The 23511-nt window shown below is 40.2% G+C and overlaps 1 protein-coding gene across 2 annotated transcripts; it reads left to right on the top strand.

Moving 5' to 3' along the window:
• Positions 1–333: 333 nt before the first annotated feature.
• On the top strand, positions 334–22814 carry LOC131458412 (A disintegrin and metalloproteinase with thrombospondin motifs 15-like). 2 transcript variants are annotated; one of them, XM_058627505.1, is made up of 9 exons: positions 334–1538; positions 11328–11460; positions 11575–11742; positions 16813–17096; positions 17191–17368; positions 17470–17642; positions 19473–19648; positions 19778–19952; positions 20059–20277. In XM_058627505.1, the coding sequence occupies exons 1-9, from the start codon at positions 642–644 to the stop codon at positions 20128–20130; spliced, it is 2256 nt and encodes a 751-aa protein (XP_058483488.1). In that variant the 5' UTR covers positions 334–641; the 3' UTR covers positions 20131–20277. The 2 variants fall into 2 exon arrangements, with proteins under 2 accessions (XP_058483488.1, XP_058483487.1); XM_058627504.1 differs by having other exon boundaries at positions 338–1538; positions 19778–22814.
• The last annotated feature ends 697 nt before the right edge of the window (positions 22815–23511 follow it).

Raw genomic sequence — 23511 nt, 5'->3', positions numbered from 1 at the left:
GTGACATTCCTAATTTTAAATTATTTCCTTTGCTCTGGATTGAAAATATTACGTTTACTGTGTACTTTCAGGAGCTGTGATAGCCATTTCTTACCAGGAGGTGGCGTCATAAAATAAGTAACATTGACTAAAACGCAGGATGGAGAGAAAGGAAACCTCGAAGTATCATAAATGGAAGTCCTAGTGATGACTAATGCTTCAGTCCAGTGATGACACGGTACATATTGTACTGACTACTGTTACAGTATATTGTAAAAGTCATCAGGCAGTAGTAACTCAGTGTACAAAGCTGTGTTAATAGGAGAGCAACTGAAACACCAGTGTGTTAAGGACATGAAGGGCTGACTAAGTCCAAAGACTTCCCCCACTGAGTTGCCATATGACGAAGATGCAGCAAGCCCACATAAAAGGCAGCAGTCAGCAGACTCAGCACACACACGTGGAGGATGGGATTGGGCCGTGACCAGGAGGAGTTAGCTCTGAGTGGACTTGAACGACCTGCGTTGTTGTGGAATCTCTTGCGCTGCATTATGCGTCCTGTTTTGTGACTGACGTCGCTCTTTCACTCACTTTCACTAACTCAACATCACATTGTTTTCTCTGGTCACCAGCTGCATTCATTACCGAATGCAAGCATCATCATGTCTATCAGAACTATCTTCTTCTTTGTGGTCTCACTCTCCAAACGTTTCCAGTGCATGGACAGTGAACTTTGCTTCCCAGTCAGATTGGATAACAATGACAGTAGGGATTCAGACAACGACGTCCATGTAGGGAGTGGAAAATGTATCCTAAAGATACGAGCTTTGCAGCAGGAACTGCTGATCGATTTACATCAAGACTCTTCATTCATTGCTCCTTCCATGTTCTCCAACTCCGATGTCACCACTGATTTGAGACAATGTTTTTACTCTGGATATGTGAATGCTGACCGCTATTCATATGCCGCTTTGAGCCTCTGCAAGGGTGTACACGGTGTTTTTGGATTTCAAGGATGGGATTATTTTATCAGCCCGGTGCAAAATGAAAGTATAGGAGGCGCTCACATGTTACAGCGAAGAATTAGCGACAAGCTGAAGCTCAATTCTACCTCTAGGTGCGCAGTGGACAGCGACATGCATCTACAGGTCGCTCGATCATTGGAGAAGTACAAGCATTTAAAATATTACAACAACGTGAACGAATCGCTGCTGAGGAGGATAGGGAGATCCAAAAGGTTCGCCTCAGTCCCCAGATACGTGGAGACGCTCGTCGTGGCGGACGAGTCCATGGCGCAGTTCCATGGAGATGACCTGAAACGTTACCTCCTGACCCTGATGTCGGTGACAGCGAGGCTCTACAAACACCCCAGTATTCTTAACTCCATCAGCATCGCAGTTGTGCGGATCGTGATTATAACCGAGGAGGACAAAGGTCCCAGGGTGTCCGCGAACGCAGCCATCACGCTGCGAAACTTCTGCACATGGCAAACAAAGATGAACAAAAACAGCGACAAACACCCAGATTACTGGGATACAGCAATCCTTTTCACGAGACAGGTAAACATTATTTGTTTGTACTTGCACTGCAGGCACTGATGCAAAGGCTGAGTGTAAAATTGTGTGCGTAATTGCGCATAATTACGCACATACATAATTTAATCTGGCATTATGATGATGATGATGATAAACATATTCTTAGCGTCATGTATATGTGAATATGTTTAATCGGTGCTATAAACCTGCTATAAACCTGTCAGTTTGGTCTGCACATCTGATGTCTGTTGAACTCAGGGAGTGATCATTTAGTTTATAACGTCAGCAACAGTCTGGTTTATCTTCATTGAGTCCCAGGAGGGGGTAGTTGATTGAACAGAATAGGCCACAAGGTTGTTGTAGTGGTTCTTGCTTTTGCAGCAGTGTGTGCGTGGGTTTTCTCCAGCTTCCTCTTGCATCACAGCTGAGATTGGCACACCTGTAGATGGATAAGGTGGCAGATGGATGGACAAACAGAATATTTATAGTTTTATAGTTTCTGGCACCAACCAGTCAAAGGTGTTGAAATGTCTTTTGCCTTATACATTAATATGACATGGCACATATACCTGTAACATTACCTAATATAATAACTGTCAATGTCTGAGATTCACTAGTAGGGAGTGTTTTGTGTGTGTTAAGGCCCTGCTGAAATGTCTCTAGCTCCTCCAGGGGGACGGAGGGGTGGCTCTGCACAGCTGCAGTCAGCCTGCTGCATCTTTACAGCACATCTTTCATTCATCATTTGGCTGTAAGACTCTAGAGTTAATTCAGGAGACCCCATGTTCAACAGGATGGGATTTCTTACTTTAACTGTGCAAGACAAACAGAATCAATTAATACTGTGACTTAGTACGTGTCAAGTTTATCATTTAGAGTGAACAACAAACAGGGAGGCAATTTTCCCTTATTGCTTCCTGGTGTTTTTTTTTTTAAACTCTACAAACTGAGCACAAAGACTGAGAGTGAAGTAACAAACCACCACACATCTCTGGAGTCTTAGAAGAGTATTCACATGGTTTAAAAGAGTGTTTTGATACGTGAACAAACCCTTTTACAGAGTTCACACAAACAAACACACACCCACACACACACACAAGCACACAAGTATCCAGATAAAAATACATTCAGTTGTTACTGTCATCACATTACATGGGCGTATTTCCTAAAACAGCAAAAGAGGGCTGTATCCAGATTCCTTAGAGAGGCTTATTGTGGTATGTTGTCTAAAGTCAGTTTTTTCCATGTCAACATGGTGACTCTCTTTTAACCTGGTTAGATCACCATGGCAACTTCCACTCTGAACATAACAGTCATGGCCATGTTATGTTCAGAGTGACTATGTTGTCTCTATGTTTGTTGATCCACTGTCAGCCTTTGTGCTCGGTTTGTCAAGGTTTTAAAGCATACCAGGAATTGATGAGAAAATAATGTAGCACGTCAACCACACTTTACTGTCAAAGTCTTACATTTTCGGAAGCTTCACCTCACCCTGCCCCGTTTTCCCCTTTTGCCTCCAAAAATACGGGAGGCCCTTCAAGGCCATTTGAGCTGAGTCTTCTCTGAGGGGACCTGAACCACAGTGCAGGCATTGTTGATTGATATTTTCCAATTATTTAGTTTTACACTTGGCCACTGATTTAGATCAAACATTTGATGTTTAGATTTAGCATTTTCATATAGATGAAACATTTGCAGTAAATGGTCTGTATTTATACAGCACTTTTCTAGTCTTGGTGACCACTCAAAGATGCTTTACACTAGAGTTTTGCCATTCACATATTCACACCCATTCACTCACCCATTCTCTCGCACCTAATAGTCTGCTATGTTGCCTGAAGGAAATTTGATCTATTGTTACAAGAAATACAGCACAGCTATTGGTCAGATATGTTGTCAATTCCACATCATAGCATTGGCAGGGTCTTAATCTGCCCTGCAACTAACAGTGCAACATGTATTTATTTAGTTTCCGTATTTTACTATCTATCTATCTATCTATCTATCTGAAGGCCAGCGGGTGGGCGTGGTGGGGCGGCTATAGCCCAGGTTTTCTCATCGGAATTTCCTAGTGAGGAGCAGAGAAAAGTGGGAGGAAAACCACTGATAGTCTCGACACACATTCAGAAGACATATGTCTTTAAGCGGTGTCCATTCTTTGAATTTGAACTTCAAATTATAATTGAACACAAGCTCATTTGCAAACTCTACACTAATCTGTGGCCAGTATCTGTGATATGGCTCCATAAAACCACACCAATTCATGCAAAACATCCTGTATAGTGTGCATGATGTACATTAATGTTCACAAAAAAAACAAATAGCTACTGTGCAGAGGTGAAGCAGAAGTATAAACCTGACTTGTTAGTTTGTGACAAAATGACTACAACTTAACTGTGTGAGATAAGCAGTATTCTGAAAATGACCGTGCCTTGTCGGATGACATCGTTTTCTGCAAAGTTGTGCTGATCTGAGGAGTAGTGGAGGGGGTGTGTTCCAGTGTCTGAGTGGTATTTCTCTGCAGCTGTAGAGAAATGAGACTTGAATGAGAATGAGAACTCATTCATATAGTAACCTTTTTAAGTATTAATTTTCATATGATTTGGCAGTGAAAAGAGGCTAACAATTTTGGAAAGATGTCTCAACCATAATGTCCACTATCATTGGTAGAGCCATCCTTCACTCACTGCAGGTGCTGCTGCTGACTTATACCTCTTCTTTGGTATTTAAATATAAATAATAGTTGTCTCTTTTTTAGGGATGCACCGATATTAAAATTCTTGGCCAAATCTGAAAACCGAAAATCAGGAAATACTTGGCCGAAAACCGAAACACTGAAATAAATTATTATGCCAATTCTCTACCATTGTCCTTTCAACTAATTTTGTTGTTAAGGCTGGGACTGTGTGTACGTACCTCACTAAAGTCAAGGCATAGCAATTACAGTATGTTATATTATAGATATATAGATTAATATCATGCTTCAAAGAATAAATCAGTTAAAGGCTGTGAACCGCTCCCTGCACTGCACTGCTCCCTGCACTGCTTTATCCCCACATCCAAGTAATGATCTTTATGACGAGGATCGAGTACAGTCATTCATTTCATTGTTTTCACTCCGTGGTCAGTCTCAAACTTTGTATAGAAGACAAAAACGTCTCTTTAGTTAACTGCCTCAAAGGGGGCGAAAATAGAGAGAATGTTCTCTGGTGTGAAGTCTGGGGAAGCAGGACAGGAGCCTGCTGGCCGCAGTTTGCATGTGTCATCACAACATCCTGTTTCGGTCGCTTTGTTTCAGTGATAAGTCTTTAGACATTTAGACATAATTAGACATAATTATTCCAATCTTTTAGTCTGAATTTTGAATAGTGATCAAGGAAGATTTGATAATTTTGAACATTAACAACAAAAAACCATCATTTAACAACCTGGGAAGTAGTTAAAAGCATATAAATCTCATCTTTACACAGATTTATTTTACATGCTTCTTGGTTTTTCAATTATACATAAAAAATGCAAAGACAGTAACGAGATGTGGTAAATGTAGGACAAAGCAAAGAACAAACTAATTGGCATGCATGTTTGCTATCATTATTTATCTTTCAGATTTGAATCCTTTGCTCAGCGATTATCTAAATGTTCAGATGAATGCACAGATGTACACATCCAGACATCTGTGGTTGTTACTGCTGAAGTTAAAAGGTTCGGCTCCAAATAGATAGTCTCTAAGATTAGGTTTAAAACCTTTTGGTGGAGAGATAGGTCATGCCGAAACCTTGCTCTGACATAGAAATGTTATGATTGGAGATACAATAGCCCATAGAAGAAGGTGAACTGAACTGGGTGTAGAGAGGCTTGCTTTGCATTGTCAAATCCTTTCCCAGTATCTAGAAAACAAGTCTTATGGTAATGTCAACTAAGGCTTGGACAAAACGTTTTAATCAGTTTGAGAGATGTTTTGCTGTTTATTTGTATACAGTGGCTGTGGTTAGTTTTGGGGTAAAATAATCTTCTAAGCATAAATGAGAATCATAAAGAATTGACCGGCTGTGTTATTTGCAAATTTGTCAAAATAACACCCACCATGGTATGATGGCGATGAGTTTGCAATTTTGGAAAAATTAATTTTTTACTATTTACAGAGGACTATTTATTTATTTATTTTGATCAACTTTCCTTGTATTTTTTGGTTTTAGTCATGACAATCTAAGGTCATATGTATGGTAAGTGACTATAGGGACTATATAGGTATAATTACATTTTATTATAACTTCGGAAGTGTTATATTTGTAGTTTGTATCATTGTTTCTATTGGAATTGAAATTTCTTAACATTGTTAATGGCTGAGGTCTGGCAGCATCGTTGCATCACTCAAAGTAAGTCAAGCAGGGGAAATTGAGACACGTTCAGAGCTGGTGTTAACATCTGTCCAATCACAAGTGGACATTGCTGAGTACAGGTCTGAACCAGTCGCGGCTCGTCAATAGTCAACATTTTGAAATTGAAAGATTACTCACACAGTGTATGGGCTTATGTGCTTCAGCCTTTGGTAGTCAGGTGACCTCGAGCTCCCAGGGAGAATTACAGTTACTACTGGGGCATGCTCTTGTGTGCAGCTGCAAATCTGACAGTGTCACTGCTGACTGAGTTGATGAGTTTTTTTTATTTGTTTTTTAGACAATTGTCTTATTTACCTTTGCCAAATTGTTTTTTATTTCCTTAAAAAAAATAAGGGCCGTGTAGAGAGAAAATTTGAGAAAAGCCATCTTAATTCAAATGATAATGTCCATCTCCATCTCCATCTTATTCCATGTCCATGAGTACCATAAGGACTTAGTTTATCATAGCTTTATCGACTATGTACACAAACTTCTTTACAGTATATTTGTGCACATCAATCTGGTTTGAAACAATACTGATACACAGCTCCCTAATTTATGAAGAATGAGGACATCTTGCATACCAATAGGCAACGCTCCGTCTCTCTCTCACGCTCTCTCTGATCTCTCTCGCTCTCTCTCCATCTCACCCTCACAGCTCGGAACGACGAGCATCATGTTTGATCTTTCTTTCTTTTTTAAAAAGAAAAAGAAGAAATGCTCCCCCAACATTTTTTATCACCAGCCACTGGTCTGAACACACCCAATGCATCCTGAATGGGCCTTCTTATCCATAATCAGAGGTTGTTTACAGATGCAGTTGACCATGTTACTTTATATAATATAGCTACTCATTACTGCTAATATTACTATTAATCTCATCCATCTTTCATCTAAGGCTTGTCCTTTTCTGAGAGTCACATGAGGATTTATGAGATAATGTATGTTATGAATTGTCGCTATGCAAATAAAATTTAATGAATTCATTAATGTTCTTTTTCATGCGTGAATGCAAAGTGTCTCCAGGGGCACCTCACTAATTGTTTACTAACCTTAGTAATTACATGGTTTACGCCACATTTACTAGCAATTGCGTAAATGTTAGTAATTAATATTTACATTTACCCCATTGGTGGTGTAAGTCTACTATAACCTAGGCAGCTGCTAGCAAGGTCAAGGTCAAGGTATCTTTATTGTCCCAAAGCGGGGAAAATAGGTTTGCAACCAGGAAGATGCACACACAGAGATATTCAGACATAATACACAGATGGACAACAACAGATAACATCATGGGCAGACTAAACATCATGGCAGTTTAAAAGAACCAATAGTAAAGATAAAATATGATTAAAAAAATAATAATATATAAATAAATAAGCAGCATGGACGCATAAAGTGCAAAATGCGCAGGTGCAAGGTGCCCAAGCAGGTTTCCACAGCCTGAACAATCAGTAAACAATAAATATGAGCACCTGGCAATTACAAATCATTGATAAATGATCTGCTATTCAGCACCTGAATGACAAAGGAATCCTTAAATCTCTTAGTCCGAAGAGTAGGCACCTTCCACTGACGTCCTGGCGGCAACAGTACAAATTCAGACTGAAGAGGGTGATCTGCACATTTCAGAATCAGAATCAGAAGAGCTTTATTGCCAAGTACGATTTGCATTTGCAATTTGTTCTGGTGTCAAAATCAAAGATGCCTTTCTGAACACTTATACAATACAGAACTTTCAATTCAATATAACTTCTATAAAAGAGGGTCATCATCTCTGAGCGGACATTAAAAGATGACATTTTCCTCAAGAAATAGAGCGGTTGCTGAACCTTTTTTGTTGTGGAGGCAACGTGAGCATCAAAGCATCATTTATCATCCACAGCCACTCCCAGGTATTTAGAGCTGTTCACCAGCTCAATATCTGCACCTTTAATGCTGGTTAATACAGGACAAGGACTAGACCTCCTAAAACTGACCATCATATCTTTTATTTTGGACACATTTAGTTGGAGGAAGGATTCATCACACCAAGATACAAGGTCATCTATGACAGGCCCATAAAGAAGCTCATCCCCTTCAAGAAGACTCACGATGACAGAGCAAATAAGAATGTGTCTATTTGCATAGTTGCTGAGACAGTCATTAGTGTGCAGAATGTAAAGTAATGGGGAGAGACAGCATCCTTGCGGAGATCCAGAGGAGGACTGGAGCTGATTTGAAAAGCAGCCATTTACCTTCACACACTGGGACCTGTTGGTCAAGAAGTCCAGTATCCAACCAACAAGATTAAAATCCAATTTAAAAAGACTGATTAGCTTCTCTGCTAACAGATGTGGCTGGATAGTGTTAAAAGTAAATCAGAAATCTATGAACAACAGTCTTGCCTGAGTTTTGATCCCTCAAGGTGGCGATACAGAAGATGTAACAGTGTGACAGTGGTGTCCTCCAAACCTCTACGAGGCCTGTATGTATATTCACTTTTAATGAGCTTCTCCAACTTCTTCATAACTAAAGATGTCAACGCCACAGGCCTGAAATCATTAAATGTTAAATGTTTTTTTTATCTTTGCAACAGGGACAATAGTGGAATGTTTTCATAACTTTTGACCTTTTGTTACTCAAGGGAAAGTGAAAAAATAAAATGGAAGCTGTTCAGTACAAGATGCAAGAACATAGCAGTACTAAACACAAAGGGAATAACGGGTTATTTAGAGAGATGACGTGACTACAGTATGGAACCTGTGATTCGGCAAAAGGGTTCTGAGAGACAGAATCCACACTTCACCTCAGCCATCATTGCAGAGAAAATAAATAATCGCGGAAAAAAAGCAACAGTACGATGAATTGAAAGCGTAAAGTGCAGAGGGTCTGATGGGCTCCTTTGTACATGACTGTCAGTTCAATCTTGAGCCTGCGGAAGTCAAAATGCAGCCCGTAGTTTCCACTGTGCAGCTTTCAGTACACTGTGCGCACATCTCCAACTAATAAGAATTTTCGGTCTTGAAATGCCTTTCCACTCTCATAACCTTTTCTTTTAATTCGAGTTCTGGAGTTGGACTTCCATTTTTTATTACTTGAAGTTTTTCTGTGAAAGGCCGCCTTGATGAAGGCGATGCTATCAGGCTAGCCACAACATCGCTCTCTTAACCTCTCTCAGCACTGGGGGGCGTGTCTGTGGTCTGCAGTTAGACTTGCACTGTTAGGATTTCACGAAGGCCGAGGATCTTTTATTTTGGCCCGCCCACTTAAAATCAAACAGTGATTGGTCAATTTGCCCATCACTCTCCAGATCAAAACACATAGTTTGGCCTTCTCCGGGATTCGAGAAGTCTTAACCAAGGAATGAGCCAGACGGACGATTCTGATTGGATAACATGTTTCAGGACAGTAACCCTTTCATTGCTGATGGGAACTTGACAGTAAACTTAACTGTAGAACATAGATAAGAGAAAATGTATTAAATGTATTGTATTAAATTAAATGACATTGATTTTTTATTTCAAATTGTTTTTTATTGAGTTTTCAAAAAACTGTAGTGAGAAAAAAAAAAGACAAAACAAAACAGTTGAAACAGACAGCACTAATAGACACAATTGCATGAATGCCATACATGGATATCATCTCCAGTGTGCGTCGTATATAATATACATACAGTACATACATACTTGAATGGGATGGAGGTGTGGTCGATTTCCAACCAAAAAGGATAAGTCGGCGGGCTCGTAATGTTGAGAATGCTATGAAGTCTGAATGATGTTTCGATATCCCGCTGTTGCTAGGGGTAACCCCAAATACTGAGATAACTGGATCTGGCTCAATTCTTTTTTTACAAATATAAGAGAATGTATTGAAAATCTCTGACCAGAATGTGTGTAGTTTTGAGCATGTCCAAAACATGTGTCCCAGAGTGGCAGGAGCCTGATGGCATCTGATGCAGTTTGGATCTGAGCCGGGGTATATCTGGGCCAGTCTGACGCCACACAGGTGCAGGCGGTTGAGTATCTTAAATTGAACCAATCCGTGCCTCACACAAATTGAGGATGTATGTACTCTTTTGATAGCTCTTTGCCAGGTTTCCTCAGAAAGCCCCATGCTCAATTCACCCCACCGTTCTTTCAGATGGTGGAGAGAATGACCTTCCATGTCCTGTAAATGATATATATGAGACACACAACCTGGCTTAAGCTTCAGACATTCATCAAGTGGGCAGGCTGGAGGTTTGTGCGGGAATGATTGAAAATATGTACGAGTGAAATTGCGTACTTGAAGGTACCTGAAGAGGTTTGACTTTAGTAGGTTGAACTCTTTCACAAACTGGTCAAAACAGCCCATTAATGAATAGGTCCCCTACACAATGAAGGCCATTCCCAAACCAAGTCTGAAAAGCTGCATCTAACAAAGTGGGTCTAAAAAGGGGATTGGCGATAAAAGGCATTGACACCGAAGCATGCGTAAGGCCAAAGTGTTTACAAAATTGGGTCCATATACGTAGAGTGCCTCTCACAATTGGATGTCTGTATGAGCCCCCCAGACAATCACTTTATGAATATTTGCTGCCCAATAATAATATAAAAAGTTTGGCAGTGCAAGACCACCATTTGTTTTGCGTTTCTCCAGGACAGATTTGCATACACGTGGTATAGTCTTATTCCAAATGAATGTGCTAATACATTTATCTAGTTCTTTAAAATATGATTTTGGCAAGAAAACAGGAACTGTCTGGAATAAGTATAGAAATTTTGGAAGAATAACCATCTTAACTGAGTTAATGCGATCGGCCAGAGATAATGGAAGACATAGATTTATTAAAATATATATTATATTATATGTATTATATTTTTTAAATATATATTATATATGTATAATAAATTAATGAATACTAATTAATTCATATAATTATTTAATACTCATATTTTTTGGTCCAGAATTAATGTTGGGCCTTCTCTGTCTGAAGGCATAGAAGGCCCTGAAGGTTCCCGACTGGTCCATACATTGATTTATTTGCGGCCACCTTCATCATTTACACCATTAACACAAATGAAGACACTCAACCCAGCACCTGACAGCTGTGCCAACAGTGTGTAAATGGGTATGAAAGATGTATGATAGAAAATGTGCTGCACATAGATGCACTGTATGAAAGTGCAAGTGAATGGAGAAATGGCAAAAACTGTAGTGTAAAGCAGCTTTGAGTGGTCATCAAGACTACAATAGTAGTAAAGACCATTTACAGTCAGACTTGTTAAAAGCATAATTTTTGCTTTTTGTTTTGTTACTTACTCAACTTTCATGTTTCATGTCTCTATGTTCTAAGATCCAAGCAAATAACAAGGGCGTCGAAGAAGCCCAGTCATTCGATGGGAATTGCCTGTGAGTTAATTAAGTGCCGTGATCTGCCAGCTTTCTCTGTTCAGCTCACTTCTGTTTTGTCCAGGATCTGTGTGGAGCCTCCACCTGTGACACTCTTGGCATGGCAGATGTTGGCACCATGTGTGACCCCAAGAGAAGCTGTTCTGTGATTGAAGATGATGGCCTGCCTTCAGCCTTCACCACTGCCCATGAACTTGGTGAGCTGGGAGACACCACCACTTTTCTGTGTGAATGCATGAGTACGGTCATAGATTAAAGCATGTGTATGTTCATAATAGACACATATCTGATATTGTGTTCTGTATCTGCAGGACACATTTTTAGCATGCCACATGACAATGTAAAGGATTGTGAGGATGTATTTGGGATACTGCAGGACAACCACATGATGTCTCCCACACTTATTCAAATCAACCGCACCAGCCCCTGGTCTCCCTGCAGTGCTGCTATCATCACTGAATTTCTGGACAGTGGGCATGGTGAGTTTCTGGCTGCCCTGAGTCTTATGTATGAGGCCAAAGTCAAGACATCCAACATGGATGTATACACATAAGAGCAGCTTTTTTACATTTTGGCTGTTGTTTCCATTTTAAGCGACTTGCTCCATGGAGCTCCCACAGGCAAAAGCTGGTAATCACCATTACTAGTTAGCCATCACTCCTAGAAAACAACAATAAGCATGTTTGTTGTCCTGATCATTGGTTTGATTGGTTGTAGGTCTATCAGCACAGGGGCATTTTCATCTGTGTCTGTTGGTCATGCCTCTCGAAAATGGGAGGTGACTACTCCCCTTTCAGACTCCATCTCAAATTAGAGTGTGATGCAGTCAGACATTAGCCAGGCTAACTTGTATGTTAAATAATAAATAGGCTAACAGAAATGCACATACTTTTCTCAGTTTAAATTTTAAATTTCATACGTAAGTGGCACATTAGTTAAGTGAATTTGTGTAAAAAATCACTAACAAAACTAAACAATGAGCCTGTTGTTTAAAAAAGATGCTTATGTCAGCTGGTAGTTAAGCTAAATGTGCTGTATTGTTAATACAAAATAAATAAATAAACCTGTGTCGGTAAGTGAGTCCAGCTGCACATAACTCCCTCCCTGGGATGTGCAGATATTGTCTGGCCAACCTGGAAAACCATGTCATATTGGCTTTCCACAGTCAACAGGATTAGAGGGTATCGAGACCAAGAAAAGACCAAGAGCATGACCAAGACAGACCAAGTCATGACCAAGACCAAGTTGAGACAAGACCGAGACGGGGAAAAAACAGACCAGTGTTGAAGTTACACAATAACTTGCATGAATTTAAGAACAGCAGCTTACTAGGGTTTAGCCGCAGTTTACAGTCAATACATATTACAAGGTATCATTTCAACTACAGACAGAACAATACAGAGACATATTATGTCATGTGAGCTCACTCACTGTAAATGTTTTCACAGACTGGGTGAAATAAACTATGTGTAGCAATTGTATGATGGCTGTTACTGCACTATTAGAGGATTGAGACTCCCTTAACTTTTGTGAAGGGACTGACATGACTGGTACTGACTGGTCACAAAGTCAGTACCGGTCACCTAAAGAATGGGAAATATGTAACTGTTTTAAATCATACTTAATTTGTAGATGAAATTGTATCATCAAATTGAAGATACACAATTATAAACCTGAAATTGCATTTGCAAATTACACTGTATGATATCAAGTTCCCTGAAATGGTTTAGGCCTAATGTTAAGTCAACACAACTGTGATATGCAGATGTTATTTTCAATAATTATCAATGATCCCATTTATGTAGTGAAACGCCACCATTTTAAGTACAATACTGCAATCCAACAATACAAAGCCATGTGCACATGCCACAAGCATGCATTTACACACCACACACACACACACACACACACAAACACACAAACAAGTGACTAGTGACTTGTAAAGCAGTTGTTTTCAGTGTAACTGAATCACTAGAATCAGTTAAATCAAAATATTGACCGGAGCACAGACTCCGTCTGACAGTCACTGGACTGAGACACAGCAGCAGGGTTTGTGATGCCGCCCGCCACTCGCGATCAGCACTGCTGTCGCTAAATACACCAGACTCCTCTGTTAAATATTGAGATTTTAGACATTTCTCTGGTATTGTTGGAGATTAACCCACATTTTTAGGATTATTAGGTATTTTCAAGTAATCTACAGTTCGGCACTTGGCTTGATTCTTGTGTCGGACGTCTATGGAGCACAGACACCGTCTGACACAGTTACTGGACAGTTTATGCAGCTCGCCATTCGCAATCAGCGGTGCTGTCCCTAAATACACCAGACTCCTCTGTTAAATATTGACATTTTAGGAATGGCCCTGGTAGTTGTTGGAGATTAGATTACATTTTTAGGATTGTTAAGTATTTTTAACTGATCTACAGTTTGGCATTGTTTGGCTTTATTTTTGTGTCGGACGTCTCTTCCTGTGACGGCACTGAATTGTAGTCAAGACCGCCTAAACCGAGACCAAAACAATACCAAGACCAGAGGGTATCAAGACCAAGACAAGACCGAGATCAAGACCAAGACCGTCGAGGCGGTGACAAGACCGAGACCATGTAAAAGTGGTCTCGGGACATACAACTCTATCTGGAGGAAGGGTTTTACTTCGTTTCAGTGCCATTAGATACACTTGAAAAGTAATGATACTCAGACAATAATGTTATGTAAGCTTCACTATACTCCTCCTGGGTCAGGACTTTGGTTGTGCAAGGCAAGGGCCAGCCACAGCTCCCTGTTTGCAGCAAAGAGCATTTTAATCCAGGAAGTTTGACTCTGCTACTTTTATTAGTACTTTGGTTATTGTACATACTCTCCTGGTATAACGACACAGCATGTGAGGCCTCACAAACAAACTAAATTAAAGAAATATTGTTGCATTAGTATTAATTTTTAATCGTTTCAATTCTTAATGGCAATGAATGACTGATGATTACTATTAAGATCCCCAAGGCAGACTCATTGAATAAGGTTTAATTGGTTGATAAACATGTCACCATATCAAGCATGATTTCATGCTCTGGTGGAAGAATCTAGTTTGTGTCAGACTTTTTCCTGATTTCCAACTTCAGTCATATTATTTTAATGCAACTGAGACCAGGATTGGATTTTACTGTCCATCTATAGTTATAATGCAATATCTGCTGGCCAACAGTGTAATGTCATGATGAAGAAATATCTATTGAAAGCCAACAAAATCATTTGGATGCAGATTGTTTTCCAAGCAGGCCACGCCACAGGACTTGGCCTGGAAGCAATGATAAAATTTTACTTTAAAACTGCTCCACATCTGTCCTAAATTAGAGGGCTTGTTCTGGGGAGAGTCACCAGAGAGGTTTGGCTAGTGAGCTATATATCTGCCCCAGTATTTCCCATGCAGTTTTACTGTAAAGTTTTCTTTACAGTTCAGGGATGGTCTGAAAAGAATAGAAGATCCAGAACAAGACACAGAAAAGTATTTTTGTTTGGCCAGGGAATGATTGATGATGACCCAACAGTGTTGTAGACTGGGTTCTCATGGGTGACTGTCATAAATCTAGACTTCAAAAAGCAGTGAAGAGGAAAAAAAGCATTGTTCATTCACCACACACACACACACACACACACAGCCAGGACAAACACAAAAAAAACCACATTGCTCATAGGTTCAACTATCGATCAGAACCTCCTTTCCTGCACCTTGGAGTAGACGTTTGTTTGCCATTCCATTTAAAAGCCAGGTGCAACCGTCAGGCACATAGCTGTTTGAATGGCGAATGTAGGAAACTAGAGAAGTGAGCGATTATCTGCTGTGGAGAAGATGGATCGGCTCCTGTGCAAGGTAAAAAAAAAAGAAAAATCATTATTTAAAATAAAGGAACCTGAAAAAAACTAGTCAGGTTTGAAGTGTATATTTATATTATATATATATCAAGCTCTGCAAAAGCCTGATAATTACCCATTCATTTGAATCAGGTGTGTTGGAGCAGGTCAACATCTAAAACATGCAGGGCAGGGGTCCCTGTGGACCAGGATTGGGAACATTGGTGTATACCAGGGTTTCTCACTCCTGGTCCTGGGGAGCCACTGTCCTGCATGTTTTAGATGCACAATTTAGACATTTATGGCGAGAAGTGTTCACAATGAACTGTTTAGTGCACTAGGTAAAGTAGGTGGCAACTGGTTGTGATGTCAACCTTAAGAATCTGAGGTCTATTTTTGAAAACTCCAGAATCTGGATTTGCCCAGCACCATGTTTATATATTGCAAGTATAGAGGCATCACCAGCAAACAAGGCTCCTATTGGATGATACTGTCAATCACACTAGTGTCCACTCATATGTGCAATAATGTCTGATTTCCTCTAAATTGGAAAACAGTTTACAAATTGAAATCATGTTCTATTTAAAAAAAACAACAACTAGCAATTAAGTTCATAAACCCCCATGGAAAATGTTTACTTATAATTAGAAGCTCATTTCTATTTCATGTCTGGCCACGAAATACTAACATTCTCATGACCTAGTCCAAAAACATGCGATAGGAAGATTAGGTAAATTGGACACTTTCTGTGAATGTGAGAGTGGATGGTTGTTTGTCTGTACATATGGCCCTGTGATGGACTGCGACCTGACCAGGGTGTACCCCGCCTAACGCCCCATGTCAGCTGAGATTGGCACAACACCCTCCACAACCCTCATGTGGAGGATAAAGTGGTAGATGATGGATGGACGTTATACCTATTTTGTGGGAACAAATGAATATTCCGTGCACTCGTTTGACCTATTTTGTGGGAACAAATAATTTTTTTTCCCCATGTCATGTCTGGGGCTCCGTACATTTCCCATACTCTCATAGATTCAAATGGAGTTCTTGCTATCACTGGAGTCTTCCTCAAATGGCTATTCAATACATTTTCACTTCCAAAATGGCCCCAGGAACAACCTGGGAGACATTTTTTGTGAACACACTCAGAGTAGCAAGTGCATGAGTGTGCAAGGATGCAAACTGAGACCTAGCACCAGTTTTCCCCAAGTGCAATTGTCTCATTTTGAATGTGTAATTTCCCCATTTGAGTGAGATGTTTTGTGATTCTCTGAAGATTCCTTCCTTTGTTTTCATACATTTTTTATGTTTCCAAGCACTAGCATATTAAAATATTAGCCTGTTCCTGGAAAGGTTTTGTGTGTCATTTATTGTGAATGGGATTTGTGCCTTGGTACTAGGTGCATTGTATTTTGGTTAACCGATTAAAGCTAACATTTCCAATCCAAAGGTTTATTCTAGTATAAATGTATCTCTGGAAGTCATACAAACAAGAGAACAGGAGCATAGGGATTATGGGGAGAGTTTCAGGATGAAATGGGGTGGGTGACTATGTGTGGGGCTATCATGCGTGTTTGTCTGCATGTAATATGTGGCTTGTCGTGAATACACTGCATCAAGCTGAACTTCCAGTTCAAAGAGCCCAGATCACATGGTAATAACTACTTCCACAATCCATATATAACTCTCCCTCTTCTAGGGAAATGTTTGCTTGACCAGCCTCAGAACCCGCTCACCCTCCCGGACTTGCTGCCGGGAGTAATCTACACCCTGGAACGTCAGTGTGAACTTGCATTTGGAGAGGGCTCCAAGCCTTGTCCTTTCATGCATCCACCATGCGGTCGTCTGTGGTGCACAGGAAAGTCTAATGGCCATTTGGTGTGCATGACTCGACACTTCCCCTGGGCAGATGGCACTAGCTGTGGGGTTGGAAAAGTGTGCGGCAAAGGTGTCTGCTCTGACAAATGGGTCCAAAATATGAAGGTAGCTTTCACACACAGACTCAATTCTTGAACTAATACATACTGTAGAGTTTTATCACGAGGGTCTCTTGTTATTCCTTCTTGTGTATTTCCAGGTGGATGGCCGCTGGGGTAAGTGGGGCACATTTGGTTTCTGCTCACGCACATGTGGAGGTGGTGTCCATTTGTCTAAAAGAGAGTGTAACAACCCAGCTCCATTAAATGGTGGTAAATACTGCCAAGGGGTTCGGGTCAAATACCGCTCCTGCAACTTGAACCACTGTCCTGACACAGGTATGAGTCGCTCAAAACAAGTCAAGAATGTCCATTGACATTTTACCCTGCAGCATTCACACTTCTCATCTTCTTACTCTCCCTTTTTCCACTTTGTGCAGGTATAACTTACCGTGAAGAGCAGTGTGAGAGCAGTGGCCGGTTATTCAACAGTAACGGCATAGCTCCCTCTGTGGTGTGGATACCAAAGTATTCTGGAGTGTCACCTGATGACAGATGTAAACTCATTTGCAGAGCTAATGCCACTGGCTACTTCTATGTTTTGGCACCCAAGGTAATGTGGCTGGTAATCAGACAAAATGAAAGATACAATAGATAGAACTAAAGATATGAGTCCATATAGGATCATTTCTAATATTCGCCAGCCAGCTGCTTTTGGTCATAGACCGAAGAAAGGCCAGAGGAGGACAGATTATTTATTATATTTCAGATCGCATGGTGTGGAGTGAGCTGAAGAGGCACAAAGCAGCTGTATGTTTTAACCATGGAGTAACCAAATATCATAGATTATAACGTGATACTATATTGTATAAAAGTGATAATTGAAGAGTAACTTTTTTCAGGTTAAAACTGGTTATCTAGTAATATTATTTAGTGATCCAGGTCCAACTCTTGGTCGTTAAAGTATTTGAATTACGTATTTATGTTAAAAATGGGTGTATGTACTGCCTTCTCTGGCTAAACACCTCCCATTACATTTGAATTCTCGTATGAGCTGGCTCTTACCGGGTTTGGAGTGTATACGCAGCACTTCTATTTCATCATCATTCGTCATATCCATGCCTGGCAGTTTGTTTTTTCCTGCATTTCCCCTCCCTTCCTTGTGTGTCACTCTCTCACTAGGGGCGGGTCCCAGGATCAGGCAGCTGCAGGTTACACACCTGGTGCCAATCTCATCAAGGCTCTGCTTAAATACTCCAGTACCTTGCTGCCAGATCGTTACAGTTTCTTTGTCAGACTGACCGCTGACGTTTTTGCAGAGTTTCTTCCCAGTGCTTTTGAGAACTTATTTTGTGTTTCCACTCATTTCAGAAAACACATTACAGAAAGAGTCCTCGCGAGCTCAGCGTGCTCCAGTTTATTCGCTCGGTAGAAATACTGCCCTGTTTGCTGTGTTTACAACATTTACAGTGTATTTCCGTGCGAGAAGAATCCCAAAAAAACCTAGTCTTGCGACTCCAGCTGTGTGGAAGCGGTCTGCGAAGCTGTGCAAGCGTGCAGCACGTCCAGTCTGCCCAGCAACAGTGAATACTATTGTCTGATTGGCTGATAGGTCACTAATTCAAGACAGCTGTACGAACGCTTGCTGTCACTTGTTCTTCATGCCCCCAAAGTGTGAACAGCCCCTTAACTTTGTTAACACATATAACATCTGCCCTGTCCTGCATCATCCAGTCCTCGGATGTACTGCTGCAGAAAGTGAAAGCTCTGGTTCTCATAAAATGATCACATTTATACAATATAATTATCACGTTTATACAATATAATATCACGTTATAACGTGATACTGATAAAAAAAAAAAATTCCCACCGTGACAGCAATACACCTCTACTTAAATATTTTAATGGATATTTAAGCAAGTTTTATTATTTCCACATTTTCTGCATTATCTTTAATTATGTTTAAATTATTGTTTTTCCTCATCAGTTAGGTTTGTGTCAGGATTGGTTCCTTTAACTGCTCTAGTAGTGGAAAACAACTTTTTTTTTGCTGGTAGGTAAGTTATGATAATAAAGAGCTACCCTTTGCCTTTCCATTCCTTCTGCTTTAATAGCAAGGCACTGTACCATTCCTTCTGCCAGTGGTGTAAAGATAGAGATGACAAGCGTTTGGCAACCAATAATTATCACCATCTGCCCACATTATGGAATCACATTTTGCAGAAGAGAAATTAAAGTAAATGTAGCACCTATAATAACATCAAATTAATATATAAAGCTTTGCAACAAAAAGCATGAAACAGAAGTAAGCTTTTGACAGAATGTGTGAACAATCATTTGGTCTTTTAATTTCCTCTGACTAACAGGTTTTATTTTCCTGTACTGTATGAAAACATTACTATGAAAATTCAATGTGACAGTTAAGATTCAAGTGTGTTTACAGGTAGTAGATGGGACCCCATGCTCCCCAGACTCCACAGGAGTGTGTGTCCAAGGAAGGTGCATCAAGGCTGGCTGTGATGGAAAAATTGGCTCCAACAAGAAGTATGATAAGTGTGAAATCTGTGGCGGTGATAACAAGGGCTGCAAAAAGGTGTCAGGACTCTTCACAAAGCCTGTGTGAGTAAAAAGCATAACATCATAGAATAGCAAATAATTACCTCTTATGTAATTTGTTCAATGACCAATGTGATAGCATTATCAACTTCACTTTATTATAATCTCTCAGTGACATGTTTTGGCATGCAGGCATGGCTACAACTTTGTGGTTATGTTGCCAGTGGGTGCAGCCAACATAGACATCCGTCAGCGAGGCTACAAGGGAATGATGAGTGATGACAACTATTTAGCCGTAAAGAACAGCCAGGGCTATTACCTTCTCAATGGGAACTACATTGTATCTGCTGGAGAAAGGGACATCATGGTAAAAAATAGCCTGCTGCGCTACAGTGGCACTGCTGGCCTCTCTGAGACCCTGCAGGCTGTGAAGCCTTTAGGAGAAACTCTGATTGTGGAAGTATTGTGTGCAGGCAAGAGGACGCCTCCTAGAATCCGTTACTCCTTCTACCTTGCTCGTCAGACAAAGGGGGACAAGACTCTGAGGAAGGAGGGGCATATAAACTTCCATAACAGTGTCCTGGCGAAGGATAAAGCCACCGAAAAGGGAGGAGACACTCTGAAGGAGTCTTACAGCAAGGATACAGCTTTTGGGAAATGGATATCGACAGGCTGGGATGAGTGCTCAGTGACCTGTGGTAGTGGTATCCAGAGGCGCATGGTGGAGTGTCAGAGACAGGATGACAATCCAGGGTTGGACTGTGACTCTTCACTAAGACCCTCATCCTCCAGGGTTTGTGGAGACCCATGTCCTGAGTGGCATATCGGGCTGTGGTCACCTTGCTCCAGAACCTGTGGGAAGGGCTTCAAGAGACGACCATTGCAATGCAAAACCCAATCAGGGCATCTCCTCCCACGGGACCACTGCTCTGGCTTACACAAACCACAGGAGCTGGACTTCTGTAATGAAAGGCTTTGCTAGTGACTAAAACCATTGAACTACAAATGCTGGTCCCAAATTGCCCAGCTGCAAGTATTATGAACACCATCTTTTCTTGAGACTGTTTTAGTTGAGACTGTTGACCTCATGACTCAGGAAACTTGCTTCTTGTCACTCTTAATTTAAAGGACTGTTAGAATGACCTAGGTGTAATTCTAATAGCAAAATAATACAAAATGATTCAGTAAAATCCATTTTACTGTCAGATAAGTTTATTTGTCCCACAGTGGGGATATTTACATTGTCACAGCAGCAATACAGTAAAGATGAAGATAATAAATATGAATCTTCAAGAAAGTACACTATAGAAAGATATTAACAATTAGACTATAAAAAACGTAAAAAAAAAGAATGTACATTACATAGACAGTTTCCAGATTATATACAATATGGGCTCGATATCTACAGTATAAACAGAAATTGAACGTGTGATATTATATGTATATTGCACTTAAAAATGTGTAAAATCACAGTATTTCACGTGGGATGAATAGCCTGCTAATGTGTGGTCTACTGAGAGCAGTGCTTGTTGTAGAGTCTAACAGCTGCAGGCTGCAGGGAGGAACGACCTGTGATAACGCTCCTTCAGACATTTAGGATGAGGTGGGAGACATTGTCCATCAGAGATAGTATAGCTTAGCAGTCATTCTCCTCTCCCACCACCTCCACTGGACCAAGGGGACATCCAAGGACAGAGCTGGCTCTTTTAATCACTCCTGTCCAGCCTCTTCCTGTTTGCAGCTGTGATACTACTGCCCCAGCAGACCACTCCAAAAAAGATGGCTGATGCCACTACTGAGTCATAGAAGGTCTTAAGGAGTTCTCCCTGAACTCCAAAAGACCTTAGTCTCCTCAACAGGTAGACTCTGCACTGACCCTTCCTGTAAAGTGCAGCAGTATGATCAGACCAGTCCAGTTTAATGTTTATGTGAACACGCAGGTACTTGTTGCCATTTTAATGTCCATTTCCTCGATGTTCACCGGTGTTGGAAGAGAGTGTCGACTCCTGCAGAAATCCACCACCAGTTCCTCAGCAAATGCAGAATACCCATTTTTAATTTTAGCGTATGGGTCATGATCCCATTTTATTTTCTAACAATGTAAATGAAAATGAAAATATGACAAGGTTTACAAAACTTTGTACCAAGTCGACTAAAATTTCATATCTGTATGCTGCACAACACTTCATTTGCCCTTCACTGGTCATCAAGCCCATGTTTTTGAAAATGATTTACACATACAGTTATTAACTTGTGTTTATCTGGTCCAATTGTATACATTTGAATCAGTTACATAGCAGCTGTATTGTAATAACTGTAGAAATACAAGTTGATGGAACAAATTATATTTCTTCAGTAACAGCCACTATATCATTATTTAGCATGCTTTAGTAAACTATTAAAGTTTCACATACACAAGCAATGGAGCAGACATTTCTTATTGTCACGGTGCTCTCCTTGTAAAATAGGAAGACATCTCCTGCCTTCAAGACAAACTGACCGCACTCATGGAAACAGTTCAAACTCAAATCTGAGCTCAGAACAAACCAAAAAAAAAAAAACATAATATAGGAAACACTGAGCTGTGGTTTGCTTCTCATTAGCTAGTGTGACTGCTTGGTCAGGGATTTAATTCGGCTACACCCAAAACTGTACAGCTCTCTTGAGATTATCCTGAAATCTCAGATTTCACACACTTATCACATGTACTGTGTTCAATGGGTTGATTGCTTCCTTCATCTGACTATGATTGTCTCCTCGGTTCAATAGTGTTTAGCAAGTTGTGAGGCCTGTCTGTTACTGTTAGCACAGATAATGTATTACCAGTGAAACGATAAAACTGAGGGAAAGCAAAACAAGCCCTTTGTAATACTGTGCAGAATATGTGGTTTCCAGGAGTTCCTTGTTCAAGGCCCCACAGCCTGAACCAAGATGCCCCCTTTATATACTTAATGAAATTCTATAACCTATTATATTCTTTTTTTGTTTTTTCATGGGTGACATTGTTCAGTCCAACATCCAGCTACAGGATGGATCCTGTATGGTTGGATTACATTTTTCTACAAGCTTTTGCACTGTGTACAGCTAAATGAACCACTGACATACACAGGCTGTACTGTATACTATGTATACATTTATTGAGCTCTGAGCAAATAATCTTCTTTTACAAACATTTGTAATTGCCTTTGATTTCAGTATATTTATTCAAAAAATAAAGCCATTAAAATCATTACTAATTTTGTCTGTAATTTATTATACCAGATATCTTAATGTCAGTTACTAGTTCTGTGATTGAGTTTTAGTTTTTGGTTCAGGTCATTACAGTATTACAATATTAGCCTATTAATTTAACACCGGTTCGTATCAGTATGTTTTTTTTCTGCCGATAATGAAAACCCGATAATGTAATAACTGGATTTCACCAAAATGTGTGTTTAAATGCATAATTTGTAGAGGAAATTCAATTGAATAAGAAGTGCCTTTTATTTTGACACTCAGTGTTGATTAAGACACCACACTCAGTGAAAACCCAGAGGGTCATTAACTGCATGAACACTAACTCATGGTGCAAAACACAAGAGTAGCAGTAATCTAGTTAAACGTGTATAAAAACAGTACAACAATGATTACTGCACCATGCCTGCACAAACATACCGCATTAGAACACATTTATGTGTAACAAACGTATGCGGAAGCTCCACCCACCTACCCTCCCAACCATGATGTATTAAGAACTGGATAGAGAACCGCCTTTTGACATGCCTACTTGACACTGATTGGGTCAGAAGAGGCTGCGTCTGAAACGTGAGGAAGAAGGATGAAGAGAGAGAACTCAAAAGCTAGAAAACGACAACAGAAAAAAGCATGTTATTTGTAAACAGTGACGGAGGAAAAAGTAAGAATGGATAAAGAACTAATTTTGATAT

The sequence above is a fragment of the Solea solea genome, chromosome 4, assembly GCF_958295425.1.
Source record: "Solea solea chromosome 4, fSolSol10.1, whole genome shotgun sequence".
NCBI classification, from domain to species: Eukaryota; Metazoa; Chordata; class Actinopteri; order Pleuronectiformes; family Soleidae; genus Solea; species Solea solea.
This window is presented reverse-complemented; position numbering and strand designations above follow the sequence as displayed.